Genomic DNA, 17,521 nt, shown 5'->3' with positions numbered 1-17,521 from the left:
TTATTTGTGCTTATGTGTGTGTTCCATGGTTACAGCAAGATGTGATTAATGTCTTTGTACAAGTGATGGTTACAGTTATACATATAAACAATACTAATCCTACAAATAAATATTGTAATAAAGTTCCACCCCAGGCCCCAAACACAGACTTTAACCAAGACCCAATTCCCCAATTTTCTGTGTAATAGTCCTGATATTTCTGTCCCTCGTCGTAAATGTGTTGGGCCAGATCTGAGATGTGCTCAGAATTATCGGGAATGTATGTGCAGCATTCAGTGCCAATTACTGCACAAGTTCCTCCTTGGGCAGCCAGTACATAATCTAAGGCTAATCGGTTCTGCATAGCTACTGTTCTGAGGGCTACCATCTCGTCATTAACAGCCTTCAGACTAGATGAGGTAGAATTTGTTAATTCCTCTAAAGTAGCCATTTGAATTAATTCTCGACCTAGAAATTTCATGCAGGCCTGTGGAAATATACCTAAATAATACTCCCAATCAGCCAATTTACTTTGTGGTCTGTGGTTAGGTCCGAAGGGGCTGTGGGTAGGCTCGCTTTCCACAAATGAAGTATGTTCCATTTGGCACTCCCCATGCCTCTGAAAATAAGAAGCTTATACCGAAATGTGGGGTGTGCCTGTCCTATCCTGGAATTTGAATGGTAGAGGTTGATATATCTACAATGATGGTAAGGTTGCAATGACTCCACCCCACCAAGTGCAGGTCATCAGTATGCTGAAAACATATGTTTCCCTCACATTCCTTATTTAGAGTAATGTATGGTGGTGTATGGCTTCTGTTATATTTAGGAGCGTAAGAGCCTATGAAGCTTGTGGGCTCTAGGCCTCGCTCCTGCAGATATTGCAATGTAGTGCAGGTTAAAGTTGTGTCATTGCAACCTCCATAGTTTGTCATATTAAAATTCCCTATATCGTCTCTCCAAATGATCATGCCTATGACCTCCTCGAGACGCCAAGGAATGACCCCCATAGGAAGTCCTCCCTGTACATATTTGGGTAATGCGGTACATACCCAGCAGGCACTATGGTTCGTTTTCTTGGCTGTCAAATATGAGAGGCCTAAAAAGCAATTAACTCCATGTTCCCCTTTGTTGGAATGATGTTCATTAATCCCTGTGAGACATAGCCCTACAGAAACCTTTAACATCATCAACAGTAATGATTTCATCCTGTGTCTGACACTGGAGATGAGGCTCGTCGACAACGCGAGGCGTGGATCCAGCGATCTTTTCCTTCTACTCAAACTGCTGAATTGGTCGTCAACAGGATCTGGTAGGGTCCGTCCCACCTTGGCTGGAGAACCTGTGAGGGAAATTTCCTGACCCACACCCAATCTCCTGGGATGAGGTCGTGTCCTCCTTAAGGTGGCAGTCCCCACACCTCCAGGACCTGCTCGTGGGTACCTTGGGTGGCTTCTGTCAGCAACTTGCAATACTGTAACAGAGAATCAGTTAGTACACTCAAGCCTACTCCGTCATGTCCTGGGGAGTCACTCAGTCTCATGGGGCGCCCCGTGATCACCTCAAACGGGCTCAGCCCCACAGTTCCATTTGTCCCCTCACGGATGCTACACAGTACGGTGGGCAATGCATCCACCCAGGGGATACCTCCCAGGTGGTACTTTGTCAATTTGTCTTTCAAAGTTCGGTTCACCCGTTCCACCATGCCAGAGGACTGCGGGTGATGAGGGCAATGAAGGTCCCATTTGATCCCCAGTAGGTCTGCCAGCACCTGGCACACTTTTCCAGTAAAATGTGTGCCCTGGTCTGAGTCTATGCAACACGGGAGTCCCCATCGGTGAATTACTTCCGTTACAAGATATTTGGCAGTTGTCTACACAGTCTCTCGTTTGACAGGGACAGCCTCCACCCATCTAGAAAACTGGTCCACCATCACCAGGAGGCCTGTCTTCCCTTTACAGGGTGGCATTGAACAATAGTCTATTTGCCAGTGTCTAAAGGGCCCCACGGGTGCAGGACGTCGTAGGTTAGGTGCCCGAACTGGCGGTGCTTCAGAGGCTTTCTGGCATTCTCCACAGCGTCGCACCACATCAGCCGCAAAGGATGCGAAGCCTGTCCCCACCCAGCTATGAGCAAAGCGTTGAGTCATTTGGATAATTCCTTGGTGCCTTGTGGAGTGTACTTGTTGTGCATTAACTGCTTGGGGCAGGCGGGTCTGCCTGTTCGCTGGCATCTCCAGGTCCCATCCTTCTGCAGCCCCACATTGTGTTCCATCCAAGTCCATTTCTCAGTCCTTGGGGCCTGGGCCTGGATCTCGCTGAGCAGTTCCGCACGGAATGCCTGATTATTCACTGTGCAAACTGAAACAATCTGAAGAGGTCTTTCTATAAACCACTCCCTTCATTGCCCCAGGGCGGCTTGACATGCTGTCCAGTCTGCCAACTTATTGCCCCAGGCTTCGGGAGTGTTCTCTCTACTGTGGCCCTTACATTTGACCACAGCTACCTGCTTTGGGAGTTGGAGAGCCTCAAGCAGCTCAGACACCAAATCAGCGTTCTTTACCGGAGTGCCAGCAGAGGCAAAAAAATCCCTATTACTCCATAACCTTCCAAAGTCATGTCATACTCCAAATGCATATCGTGAGTCTGTGTATATCGTGGTGGTCTTGCCTTTTGCCAATTTACAGGCTTCCACAAACGCGAGCTGAGCTGACGTTGGTACCTCAAATCATCCCCCACATTGGATATCATATTCCATAGTCACAGCCCAACCTGCTTTTCTTTCATCACTGGAATTTATAAATGAGGTTCTATCGGAGAAGAGGATGAGGTCTTCATTCCCGAGTGGTTGCTCGGCTATTTTGGTTCCCTCATCCTCTCCCATTGTCAAAACATCACAGCTGTGTTCTAACAGATAGGCTTCTGCGGGGTCAGGTAACAAAGTGGCTGGATTTAGAGCCCCTTCAATAGCGATATTTGGAGCATCTAACAAGACCTGCCACAATATATCTTGTATCTTTCTTCACAGCTCTCCTTCATTTCAATTGCTCAGTATTATGATGTTGAAGACCCTCTAAATCACAAAATTAAATCACTGGTTGTGTTGCACTTTACATGGTTGTTATTATTATTTGGAGTGTTTCAGTTGTTGGACTGATGTTTCTATAAGAATTTATATTGTTGTGGGTAAAATAAAAAAATGATTTAAAATATTACATGTGATTTGTTTGTTCATGATATTTACAGAAAATATTTTCTTTGTTTTACTGTAATGCAATCAGAAATGGGTTAGCTTTATTGAAAAGATTCAAGCAAACAAGCAAAGTATTTGTAAATGGCAGCAGTTAAATCTTGTTTTTTTGATAATGTTCTTGCATAATGGCATAATAGATGTTTGCTCACCAATGGGGAATACTGTAGTTCCATAAGGGAAAGATAAGGTGATGCTACAGTATGGATCACCAGTAATTACTGACAAAACACTAGTTTACACCGCTGAGATTTTTGAAGGACAATTAGTATATAAAACACCACATACAAATTGTCAGGTTATAATGACACCAGACATCTGAACAAGGTAAGCTTATGAGGACTATATAATCCTAGCACCTTAAAAGAATTTTTAAATTTCATATGGTCAGTGTTGTTTTTTTTATCTGCAAATTGCACTACAAAACCTAGAGAGCAAAAAGTACATTTTACATTGTTGTTGTAAGGTTTTTACACTGAACATGCTGTAGTAATTGAGATAAATTCAGTTTCCTTGTCAAATTTGCATGTCTTTAAGGTCTTAAGTTAGGTCTTATATTCAATTCTGCAAATTTATGGATATATCAATTTAGTTTTAATTAAGATAATTTTAAACAGTTTGGAAATATTTTTTTTTAATTTTTACTTACACTTCTAAAGCTGTACCTGTTGTATTAATAAGAGTTAATATAATAAGGAACAAGCTTATTCCATGCTGTAAAGAGAAGAAATAAAACAATATTTTGGCTGTGGAGCCTTCAATAAACCTATTACTTGTTTGTTTTGCAGCCTACGCATGCTGACGCAGCTACCCACCTGAACTACGTTAATATAATAATTATGTTTCAGTCATCCTGTATGCCTAAACTTTTCCATAGCTGCTACTACAATAATTTCTGCTAATCAAGAGTTTCTTTAGTCATGTCTATTGAGATTGGCACGGGGGTCCTGTAAGAAACAAGAAACAAACCGCAGGCCCCAGCATATTTTAGAAGAAACTATATTTGTTCTGTAATGTCAAAATTAAAAAGAACAAATTAATTTTACAGCCAAGAAAGACTGTGTCAGTGTATGTGATTATTGAATAACAAAATTAACATAATTTGGTAGAGTAAGAGGTTCTTAAAATTCATTTTTAATTATTTAGAGATAAAGTCAGTTGTGATATTGACAAAATTCTGTTAATTAGAAATTTTACCTGAAATACTGAAGTATGAAAAATAAATAGTAACTACATCATTTAATGTTATATTGGTCTTTTTACAGAACTTTTCTACAAGTCCTGGGATATACAGAATGAACTTCATGCTGAATGTCACTAGAATGACTGAAAATACACACTTTTGTTATGAGTCAGTGAACAAGTCATGTTTGAAACGTGTTTATTTGCCTACTATACATACTCCACTGTATTTTATCTTTGTAACTATTATTGTGTTCACTGTTTGTGGAAACCTGGTTGTCATCATCTCCATTGCTCACTTCAAACAGCTTCACACACCAACTAATTTTCTTGTTCTCTCATTAGCAGTTGCTGACTTGTTATTAGGAGGATTTGTTATGCCTCCCAGTATGGTCCGATCCCTTGAAACTTGTTGGTACTACGGAGACTTGTTTTGTAAAATCCATTCCAGCACAGATGTCATGTTATGCACTACTTCTATATTCCATCTCTCCTTCATTTCAATTGATCGATATTATGCTGTGTGTGAACCACTAAAATACAAAGCTAAAATCACGGTTTGTGTTGCAGTTTACATGGTTGTTATTAGTTGGAGTGTTTCCGCTGTTTTTGGACATTTACTGATTTTTCTAGAGTTAAATATAAAGGGGAAGGAAGATGTCTACTATGAGAATGTATATTGTGTAGGGGGCTGTACTCTGATACAGACTGAAATATCTAGCCTGTTTTGTTCCCTGCTGGCATTTTACATTCCTGGGTTTATTATGTTAGGAATCTATTTGAACATTTTCTTTGTAGCAAGGAGACAAGCCAGGGCAATTGAAGGCCTCGTATCCCAGAGTAAGAGCTCAGAAGACAGCAAAACAATGACTTCAAGCAAGACAGAAAGAAAAGCTGCAAAGGCTCTGGGAATAGTGATGGGGGTCTTTCTCGGGTGCTGGACACCATATTTCTTGAGTAGTACCCTGGATCCTATTTTTAAGTATTCAATTCCACCTATTTTATTTGAATTTTTTATGTGGCTAGGATACTTAAATTCTACATTTAATCCTCTAGTCTATGCTTTCTTTTACAGCTGGTTCAGAAAAGCTCTTGGTATGATTGTGTTTGGCAAAATATTTCAAGCCAATTCTTCAAGAATGAAACTAATTACAGATTGATTTTTTCTTTACATATTTTAATACTAAGCAAAATTATAATTCTTTCTTTTTTTTGAAAATTTGAATTTTTTTGAGAATTTAAAAAGCACTTCTCAGCTGTGACAACATTTTGTCTGAGAAAAAGACCTGTGAGTAGATAAAATAAATTTAAAGTGTTCAAAATGTTTATGAACGAATATGAATTTAAAATTCTGGACAGAAGTTTACACTAAATTTCCACAAATATATACACATTTTTTCACTTGCAGTATACAATAGTTCAAGAGCATCTTGCATAGAGAAACTGGGAAGATAAAAACATGTTCAAAAATTCTTTATTGTATTTTCAAAATTTTGATTTAATTCATTTACATTTTTTTTAAATTTAATTTCTAACTTAAATGTTTTTAATATAGATAATCTTTAAGATCATTAGATCATTAATTATTTTTGATATACTCACCTGATTTAGATAGCCAAATTCTGTGTTTTTTAGTTATCTAGTCATACTGTAGCTATAAACCCTTTGACCAGACACAGTGGAGATGGAGAACATACAGGCAAACTCCTCTGACCTGCTCATCTCTGTGCTCACTCATCATTTAATACTTTACAGGCACAGTACACCCTTTCAAGGAAGTTAATCAATGATTTTACATTTTTTTTAGTGTGCAAATCCCTGGGAGGCTTCAGAGGTTACTGTGTTCCTGAGAGACAAATGATCAATTAGCTCACTACAGATGCAGCCATTCAGAATGCACGGTATAATCCCATACCGCATGAAATTACCCACAGTTCACGGCGTTGTACCGCGGAACGTGATTGGCTGGCCAAAATGACCGACAGGGGCACTTGTGGTGCATTGGTTGTTAGTGAAAAGATTTAATCATTTAATCTCTTTACTGTGCATGTTTTAATCTGCTTAGTATTGAATATTTATATAGAATTTACAACTAAAGGGAAATTTTAGTAGTTGAGCATAAAAAGAGGAGCATAACGTGTCTGAAGGCCATAAACAATATTAATTTAGGAACATAAACATATTATGTAAACTATATATGGCTGGTATTGGTAGCTTAAATAAAAATTACACACCAGTATTTCACTTTCTTCCTTAACATTTTAGCAGAGAGGCTGGGATGGAGTGTCCTGAGGCGGTGTGCAAGGGGCAGTGTGCACTCTGCTGGGGGTGGAGGGCTCTGTGGAGATACGCATTCCGACAGGTACAGCAACCTGCGCAGCGGGGAGAGGCACTTATCAGGAGATGAAGGTCTGTTCGGAGACAGCTGATATAGTTTGACTGCAAGAACATACTCCAATCTCCCAATCCTCCCCAGCAATGAGTCGGACTGCTCCTGCTGCTGGTGAAAAGTCTTCACAGTGCTGATTTTACAGGCTGGCACCCTGGCCAGTGGCTGAGAGCAGAGACCCACAGCCTGTGGCAAAATAATAGAATACATGTAAGAAATAACATTGCACAGTAGTATTCAGCAGTTGCAGAACAGACGTCAAAATAAATGTTTCTTTTCATCTGTTTTACTGCTTTTTTTTACTGTCCTGGTAGTCTTCGAAGATCGTTTAGGGTGTGCGGTCTTTTCCTGAAGAACAAGCTGCGAAGAAATATTTATAATAGAATGTATAATTCAATACAGCAATAATACCTTGTATTATGCACTATAATCGGGTATTTCAGATGAAGCAAAGGGTAATTTGCTTACCCTTCGCACTTTGCAAGCCAAGGCAGCTGAAGCATCACGTCTCTTCCTGTAAAAAGTCTTTGTCTCCATACTATGGCTGTTGTAGTGCAAGCTCGCAGATTTTTTTTTCCAATGGTAACTCTAATTAACCAAATCCCTTGGTGTATTTATATTATAATCTCATGTACGAATAGAACAGGCCAACCTTCAGATGAAAGACAGGTTCCTTTCACCCAAGGCAGGAGACAGTCGAAACTCGCCACACCTGGACTGTTAAGTCGATCAACCTTTTTTAATAGCCGTGCAAACGAGCTTGCACTGAAGGATATGCACTTGATGCTCCAGTTTTTACTGTACATGTCAAACCGGTTGCTTTCCGTCGCAGATGCGCTCCCATGGAGATTTTTATTCTCTCCATAGCCTGGGCTTTCTCATTTATACAGTCTGCCTATTCTAGAGATATTTTCATTGTCGATAATGATGTGGGGAGAGCATGTAGATTCCAAAACACTCTACGGCAGCAGAACTGAGCAATTAGCGCCTCAAAAACGAATGTGTTCCCAAAAGCATATACTGCACAATTATCACAACATTTGCAAACATTCCCGATACATAACCAAGTTTTGTACTCTGCATTGTTCTATTGTATACCATGACAGGGGAATACACACTGTTTAAATTATTGCTGCTGCTGGGCTTCGAGCTTTGAGTCCCCTACTTACTTCTTTGATGAGCTTGCAGAGAAAGTCATTGCCCTGCTTTTTGTCTCTCACTTAATAAAAAGTTCAATGTAGAACATGTTATTTATTACTGTGAATTTATTTTGGGGCGTTTATAATATAATAGAAAGTATAAGAGAGAGTCCCCATTACCCCCCATTTTGATTAAAATTGCAAACGCATGTTTAATAAAATGTTTTTATTTATTCACAATCTGACAATGCAAGACAGAACATAAGCATCTACTGTATGAAATCACATTTTGTGTTAACAAAAATGACAGTATGGTTAAGAGCTATTCAACTGGTTTAATTCAAAACACTTTATTCAGTGGGGCAATTTAACAGATGACTCAAGTCTTAAAATGAAATTGTATATATAGTCATTAGAATTGAGAATAACAAAGCGATATTAAAAATACTACTGAAACAATAATAGAATGTCTGGTCATTATCAACAGTATTCATTTAATAATAATAATTTCAAGCTTCTTGTAACTTTTTCAGACTCATTTTCTGTCTTCAGTTTTCAACCGCGGTAAAGTTAGCTTGAAGTTCATGATTTTGGCATGCCTGTAGCATTTTCATGAGAACTCCAAGAGGTACAAGACCACTTGCTTTATGTTCAGGTAAATTGCCAGGTGAAAGAATTTGTGCTCTCTCTTGCTCTCTCTGGTGCTCGCTTGTTCTCTCTCTCACTCTCTCTCTCAATTCAATGCAATTCAAGGTGCTTTATTAGCATGACCGATAGGTACAATCAGTGTTGCCAAAGCAAATAAAAATAATAAAATAAACATGAAACAAAAAATAAAAATAAAATAAAATCTAAAGACATATTAAAGACATTTACAACCAAGACATATCATAAAATATTTACATATACTGTAAACAGATGGAGCATTATTGGGAGACAGACTCACTGTTCCTCAGGCTGTGACAGGAGATCACATACTGGGCTGCCAGTTCAACTGAGTTCCCTCCTCCCTCTCCCAGTTGGATTGGGACCTGTTGTGATTCTGGCAGGTGTGGAAACTCTGGGATTAGATTTCTGAAATTAGGGAATGTTTCTCTAATCCCAGAATATTTGTCACAGTGCAGTAGAAAGTGCACCTCTGTCTCTATTTATCCCTGCTGGCAGTGGGAGCACAGCCTGTCCTCTATGGGCAGCCAGGTCTGCCTGTGTCGCCCAGTTTCTATGGCCAGGCTGTGGTCACTGAACCTGTACTTCGTCAGGGTCTGTTTCTTTTTTTGGTCAAATATTCGGCTAGTGTGTATTGTGTGTTTAGGGTTCTGTAGCATTCCAGTTTATGTTGTGTTCGTGTGTGTGTCCTAGTGTATGAGATATTGCTGTTTGATCTGTGCTGTGATGTGGTTGAGTCTGACTTGTGGTGCTCTAGCAGTGCTGTCCTGAAGCTAGCAGGTGTTTGTGTGGCTCTGGCCAGTCAGACTCAGGACCAGCTGGCTCAGGGGGCTCTGTTTTGGGCTCAAAGCAGGTCTTTGTGGTGGTAGGAATTTTGGTCGCTGTTTTTTAGGTGTTGCCAATACTTTAATAGTCTTTTCTGTATGTTTATCAATAGTGGGTACATCTCACTCTCTGCTGGCGCGCTGGCACGGGGGTTGTGCTGGCTGTGCTGAAAAATAAAAGAGCCATTTTCTGGTCAACAAGTGTCTCAATCACTGTGCCCATCCTCGCCGAACCCGAAAATACTACAATATATGCAGTATTTCTAAATATCACCTATGTGAGTTGTTCGCATGAACTCGTATTGAGCAGTATTTCCCGCATTGCGAACATATGTAAACAGCAGTCCCACGGGGTGTAGGGCGTAAACCCACATGAGCCCGAAAGTGCTACATTATTAATAATATCTTCCATGTCACATTAAGATTGGAATGTCCTTTTTTACAAGTGTAAAAAGAGGTGAGACACAACAGGTCTCCTCTATAACTCTTCAGTTTACAGAGAAATTCTGAGAGAACCTCACAACATTGTCCAATAATACTCTTCTTCTGTCTAATTTTTAGTTCAGCAGGATTTGAGCTACAGACTAGAAAAAAAAACAGGATTCACTTTTTCTGTCTCTTTCTCACCCGCTGCGATTCAGGTGTTAATAAAACATGTTTACAAAGAAAGTGGAATACAGTAATACTACCAGCTATATAAATATATATATATAGATCCTTAAATTAATATCATTTTTAATTTCTTTAGAAAGATAATTCCATATTATATTCCCTAATAATTAAATTCTAAAGTTTCTGAGTTTCTTTTACTGCGATAACGAGCGCAAGTATTCATAGAAAATGGTAATCACTTAACTCACTTAACTTTGAATGTTTTGTGATATTTAGAAATACCAACAAATTGAATATAGTGTTGATAATATTTATTATCAGTAATAACGACAATAATAGCAGTTTGAAATTATTTGTTGTTAATAAATAACAGCTTTGAATATTGACCTTTGCTATTTTAGTTTTTCAAATAAATTTTTTATTTGTTAAAAGAAATCTCATTGTGACAGCTGGGTTGGAACACCTACAAGGCACAAACTTAAGTCATTATGCCACAGACATAATCACGTGGAAAGGAGGGAAACTGAAACAGACATTTCCAAAGAAAGCGTACAACTGTGAGCTACAGTACATGAATATATTTAAATCGTTATTAATTTCTTTAGATACACGATTCCATATTATATTCCCTATTAATCAGCTTCTAAAAGTATGCTTTTGTTTACTGCGATAACGAGCGTATTCGCAGAAAAGGTTAAAACATTATAACTTTTTACAAAACATATAAACTTAATATAGTCAGAAGGAACACGTAAAAATGTTTCCAAACTAACCAGATGAAAGACTTTGATGCTTAAAATGTTTCGGAAGAAAGCCATATACAGTTTCCATAATATGTTTATGTTCCTTAATTAATATAGTTTATGAGCATTCAAAAGGCATGGTGAATCGGAGGTTCTCAAAACTTACTTTGGGTGTTTGGAAACGAATATGTGATCAGATCAACGAAATACTGTGGTGTTACTTTTTGTAAATGAAAAACTAAAATCTTTTCGTTTACAAAGAAGGTTACAAAGAAAGTGGACAACGGTAATACTTTGAGCTTACAGCCTATCCAAGGTCATTCATCATAAATACTTTTAGTAATATCTTCTGTAAAGACTTTGATGCATAAAATATTTTTGCATAATTAAAATATTTATGATAAAGGTGATAGGTTGTGTACTTTTGTCCAACTGAGCAATCTTGCTTTTATAAAATATACCGACTTTTTAATGTCTAATGATTAACATGCTGTAATACACAGTTTAAAATTATTTAAAGTCTAAAGAGTATACAACTTAAATTCTTAATTGGAAAAGATTATCCTTCAGCAGTGATCCGGATTTGAAACCAGGCATTTTCTGGCAACAGCTCAAATGCTGTATATGAGAGGTTAAGTTTTATTAGCTTAGGTATGACGTGTTATGACGTGTTATGACATGTTGTGACGTGCCACGCCTACCACGTTTTACCGCAGCATACTTTGTGCATTTTGAATGGCTACATCTGTATGTAGGAGAATCTATAATTGTTTATTTTTTTAAATTTGAAATTTACTTTGAAAATTTGAAAAAAAATAAAGCATTTCTCATCTGTGACAATATCGTGCCTGAGAAAAATACCTGTTAGTAGAGAAAATAAAATTAAAGTTTGCAATATGTTTATGGATGAGTATGATGTTAAAACATTGGACAGAATTCTACCTTATAATGTAAGCGAATGAAAAAGTGAAAAACGCAAACTTTTCACAGATATATACACAATTTTTCACTTACAGTATACAGTAGTTCAAGAGCATCTTTCACAGAGAAACTGGGAAGATACAAACATGTTCAAATATTCTTCTTTTTTAATTGAGATTTTATTTAATTACTAACTTAAATGTTTTTAATTTAGATTTAAATTGTTTTTACGATCATTATATCATTAATTATTTCTTATATACTCACCTGATTTGGAATGCCGAATTGAATTGTGTGTTTGTTTGTTATCTAGTCATATTGAAACTATAAACCCTGTGACCAGAAAAAGTGGAGACGGAGAACATATAGCAAAGTCCTCTGACCTGCTCATCTCTGCGCTCACTCATCATTTAAAACTTTACAGGGACAGTAAGCCCTTTCAAGGAAGTTAATCAATGATTTTACAAGAGGCGCCTCCCTTACTGACAGCACCACAAGTGTGCAAATACCTGGGAGGCTTCAGAGGTGACTGTGTTCCTGAGAGAAAAGAGATCAATTAGCCCACTAGGTGGGAGAATGTTGGTTTTCACTGCAGAGCATTTAGAATAATTCACTATTTTCAGGATAATACTGTACAGTAGTACAAGGTACTATTGATTAGGGCTAGTTAGAGCTAGATAGAGCTTTAACAACTTTTGCCAGGTAATTGGCTTCAGCATACAGGAGCTACGTTCCAAGCAACATAAAAATGCATGAGTGTATCTCCATCCATGTAGGCCAAGCCGGTTCCCAGATGGGCAATGCCTGCTGGGAGCTGTAAATTCATCATATATTAGTTCATCCCATGGATGACTCTTTTTCTGACCACTTTTTAATTAATTATGAGATTCGACTACCCTCTGTAATTGCCATGGAGAATATTGTTAAGACAAGGCACAATAGTACGGGTACTCCTTTAAAATTTATGAATGCGATTAATAATGCTAACTTCATCTCCAGTACTAATGTTGACGAAATCACACAGAACTATAATACAGTGGTCAGACAGCCCCTCGATGAAATAACCCCATTAAGACTAGGGCAGTCAAAACCACTAGACTCTCTCCATGGTGTAATGATCACACACAATCTCATAAACAGGAGTGCCGCAAACTGGAATGAATACGTCCCTCGCATCAGGCATTGTACCTGACCAATTTAAGGTATTTAAGGTAGCGGTTGTTAGACCACCCCTTAAGAAACCAAATTTGGATCCACAAGTACTGTAGTCATATGCTAATGACGCCCTGCTTGCATCATGCTAACAAAGTGACATGCCTGTGCTCCAGGTTGTTTACATCGCTGTCACTCCACACACTTTCCTCTGAATGAATAAAAAGGACTATAGAATGTTGAAGCCATGGTAAGCTAGTAACAGCTAGCTACCTACAAATCAAGATTAAAGGCTAAATGCGAAATTCAATTCATAAAATGCAATTCATTTCTGATGACTATTACTTCTTATGAAATGTACAGTATACAAAATATTTTATACACTTAATATAATGTGTTCAAAATAAGATCAAAAGAAGTCACATTTTTTTTCACTCTGACGAGCACAATTATCAAATTGACATGCAGCATGTACAGCATGTATGAGCATCTTTCATATTTTAATCTTACTTCTTACACATTAATCCCTAACCATGACATTAAATTAGTAATTCCCTAATATTTAAATTGTAAAATACACATTATTCTTGCTTAGTATTTGCAACTCATAACCCATTCTATTTACATTGTGGTACAATAGCATTTCCTGGGTTTTTTTGTTGTATATGAAGTACTGCCACACTCCAGATCTTTCTTTTTCAGCTGAAAACAAGCTTGAATTGCAGATAGTAGTACTGCTAAAAAATGGTACAGTATGTTCAAATCAGTTTATGTATGACAACCTTTGTTACCTCTGTGAAAAATAAATACTGTATATAGGACATGTCATGTTATGAACTATTTCTATATTACAGCTCTCCTTCATTTCAATTGCTCAATGTTATGCTGTTGAAGAACCACTAAAATACAAAACTAAATCACTCGTTGTTTTGCACTTTACATGGTTGTTATTATTTGGAGCGTTTCAGTTGTTGGACTGATGTTTCTATAAGATTTATATTGTTGTGGTTAAAATAAAAAATGATTTCAAATATTACATATGATTTGTTTGTTAATGATATTTACAGAATATATCTTCTTTGTTTCACTGTGATGCAATCTGAAATGTGTTAGCTTTGTTGAAAAGATTCAATAAAATTCATACGGAGCAAGCAAAGTATTTGTGAGTGGCAGCAGTTAAATCTTTTTTTTTTGATAATGCTTTTGCATAATGGCATAATAGATGTTTGTTCACCAATGGGGACTACTGTAGTTCCATAAGGGAAAGATGTGGTGTTGCTACAGTATGGATCACCAGTAATTACTGACAAAACACTAGTTTACACTGCTGGGATGTTTGGAGGACGATTAATACAGTATATAAAATGTCACATACAAATTGCCAGGGTATAGCAACAGCAGACAACTGAACAAGGTAAAGTTATGACAACTATATAATCCTAGAACCCTTTTTACATTTTTACATTTCATATGGTCAATGTGTTTTTTTTTATTTTTCTGCAAATTGCACTGCAAAACCTAGAGAGTAAAAAGTACATTGTACGTTGTTGTTGTAAGCTTTTTACATTGAACATGCTGTAGTAATTGAGAAAAATTATAAAAAAGTCACTATAAGAGTTTCCTTGTCATATTTACATGTCTTTAATGTCTTAAGTAATTGAAATTATTTCTTATGTTTAATTCTGTAAATTTATGGATATATAAATATTTTAATTAAGATCATTCTGAATGTTTTGGAAATATTTTTAAGATTTATTTTTACTTACACTTCTAAAGCTGTACTATATTAGTTAATATATTAATGATGTTTCAGTCATCTTGTATGCCTAAACTTTTCCATTGCTGCTGCCACAATTTCTGTTACTCAAGAATTTCTTTAGTCATGTCTATTGAGATTGGAATATTAAAACATAAAGAGTCCTGTAAGCAAACAAACCGCAGGCACCAGCGTATTTTAGAAGAAAATATATTTATTCTGTAATGTCAAAATTAAAAAGAGCACATGGATTTTACAGCCAAGAAAGACTGCTTCAGTGTATGTGATTTCAGAAAAACAAAATGAACATAATGTAGTAGAGTAACAGGTTACAAATCCAGCTGTTTCATTTTTAATTATTAGAGATTCAGTCAGTTGTGATATTGACAAAATTCTGTTCATTTAAAGTCTTTCCTAAAATCCTAAAGTGTGAAAAAGAAATACTAATGACATCATTTCATGTTTTGTTGGTCTTTTTACAGAAAACTAATTTTCACACAAATCCGGGATATAAAGAATGAACTTCATGGTGAATGTCACTGGAATAATTGAAAATACACACTTTTGTTTTGAGTCAGTGAACAAGTCATGTCTGAAACATGTTTTTTTGCCTACTATACATACTCCACTGTATTTCATCTTTATAGCTATTATTGTCTTCACTGTTTGTGGAAACCTGGTTGTCATCATCTCCATTGCACACTTCAAACAGCTTCACACACCAACTAATTTTCTTGTTCTCTCATTAGCAGTTACTGACTTGATAATAGGAGGATTTATAATGCCCCCCACTATGGTCCGAACACTTGAAACTTGTTGGTACTACGGAGACTTGTTTTGTAAAATCTATACCACCACAGATGTCATGTTATGTACTACTTCTATATTCCATCTATCCTTCATTTCAATTGATCGATATTATGCTGTGTGTGAACCACTAAAATACAAAACCAAAATCACCATTTCTGTTGCACTTTACATGGTTGTCATTAGTTAGAGTGTTTCCACTGTTATTGGACATTTACTGGTTTTTCTAGAGTTAAATATAAAGGGGAAGGAAGATGTCTACCATGAGAATGTATATTGTGTAGGGGGCTGTACTCTGATACAGACTGAAATATCTAGCCTGATTTGTTCCCTGCTGGCATTTTACATTCCTGGGTTTATTATGTTGGGAATCTATTTGAACATTTTCTTTGTAGCAAGGAGACAAGCCAGGGCAATTGAAGGCCTCGTATCCCAGAGTAAGAGCTCAGAAGACAGCAAAACAATGACTTCAAGCAAGACAGAAAGAAAAGCTGCAAAGGCTCTGGGAATAGTGATGGGGGTCTTTCTCTGCTGCTGCATACCGTTTTTCTTAGCAACCTGGATTCTGTTTTGAATTATCCAACTCCACCCATTTTATTTGATTTTTTTAAGTGGCTAGGATATTTAAATTCTACATTTAATCCTCTGGTCTATGCTTTCTTTTACAGCTGGTTCAGAAAAGCTCTTGGTATGATTGTGTTTGGTCAAATATTTCAAGCCAATTCTTCAAGAACAAAACTAATTACATATTGATTATTTCTTTACAAATTTTAACACTAAGCAAAATTCTATAATTGTTTATTTTTTTAAATTTGAAATTTAATTTGAAAATTTGAAAAAAAATAAAGCATTTCTCATCTGTGACAATATCGTGCCTGAGAAAAATACCTGTTAGTAGAGAAAATAAAATTAAAGTTTGCAATATGTTTATGGATGAGTATGATGTTAAAACATTGGACAGAATTCTACCTTATAATGTAAGCGAATGAAAAAGTGAAAAACGCAAACTTTTCACAGATATATACACAATTTTTCACTTACAGTATACAGTAGTTCAAGAGCATCTTTCACAGAGAAACTGGGAAGATACAAACATGTTCAAATATTCTTCTTTTTTAATTGAGATTTTATTTAATTACTAACTTAAATGTTTTTAATTTAGATTTAAATTGTTTTTACGATCATTATATCATTAATTATTTCTTATATACTCACCTGATTTGGAATGCCGAATTGAATTGTGTGTTTGTTTGTTATCTAGTCATATTGAAACTATAAACCCTGTGACCAGAAAAAGTGGAGACGGAGAACATATAGCAAAGTCCTCTGACCTGCTCATCTCTGCGCTCACTCATCATTTAAAACTTTACAGGGACAGTAAGCCCTTTCAAGGAAGTTAATCAATGATTTTACAAGAGGCGCCTCCCTTACTGACAGCACCACAAGTGTGCAAATACCTGGGAGGCTTCAGAGGTGACTGTGTTCCTGAGAGACAAGAGATCAATTAGCCCACTAGGTGGGAGAATGTTGGTTTTCACTGCAGAGCATTTAGAATCATTTAGAATAATTTTCAAGATACTACTGTACAGTGGTACAAGGTATTATTGATTAGGGCTAGATAAAGCTTTAACACCTTTTGCTAGGTAATTGAAAATGGAGAAAACTGTTCATTTAAAACAAGTTGTAATGGCCTGTATTAAAACGAAACCAAACTGAAGCGCCGGCGTCTGCATCACACTAAAACACAATTAATCAGAGTATGTTTTACAACTTACAAGTGATCTCCAATATCTTCTAAAACAAACCGCAGACAATAAGTCTTTTTTCACTGCAGTAAAGCCTTTTTGAGGAACCATCATCATAAACCGATAATAAAGAAAATCTCACACACCAAAATACAACCTAAAAATCAAAAGCTGAGCAAAATATATGATATTATATATGATATTAGATTTTAAAGGAACAAGTAAAGGTTTATTCCATTTTGAAAAGAGAATAAAAGAAACACAGCATTTCGGCTGTGGAGCCTTATTCGGGTGTCACCACGCCTATGCTTTCTCCGTAGGCTAAAGAAGTTTGGTATGCCGTCACTTATCCAAGAC

At 36.8% G+C, this 17,521-nt stretch overlaps 1 protein-coding gene and 1 pseudogene across 1 annotated transcript; both read left to right on the top strand.

Annotated features, from left to right (window-relative positions):
• Window positions 1-4,523: 4,523 nt before the first annotated feature.
• LOC148840279 (trace amine-associated receptor 1-like) lies at window positions 4,524-5,570 on the top strand. Its single transcript, XM_088906709.1, has one exon. It carries the CDS (start codon window positions 4,524-4,526, stop codon window positions 5,568-5,570), a length of 1,047 nt encoding a protein of 348 aa, XP_088762835.1.
• Window positions 5,571-15,258: 9,688 nt separating this feature from the next.
• Window positions 15,259-16,172, top strand: LOC148840278 (trace amine-associated receptor 1-like; annotated as a pseudogene).
• The last annotated feature ends 1,349 nt before the right edge of the window (window positions 16,173-17,521 follow it).

The sequence above is a fragment of the Atractosteus spatula genome, chromosome 2, assembly GCF_055471065.1.
Source record: "Atractosteus spatula isolate fAtrSpa1 chromosome 2, fAtrSpa1.hap1, whole genome shotgun sequence".
In the NCBI taxonomy this organism is placed as follows: Eukaryota; Metazoa; Chordata; class Actinopteri; order Semionotiformes; family Lepisosteidae; genus Atractosteus; species Atractosteus spatula.
The sequence above is the reverse complement of the archived record's forward strand: the minus strand, read 5'-3'. Positions and strand labels throughout refer to the sequence as shown.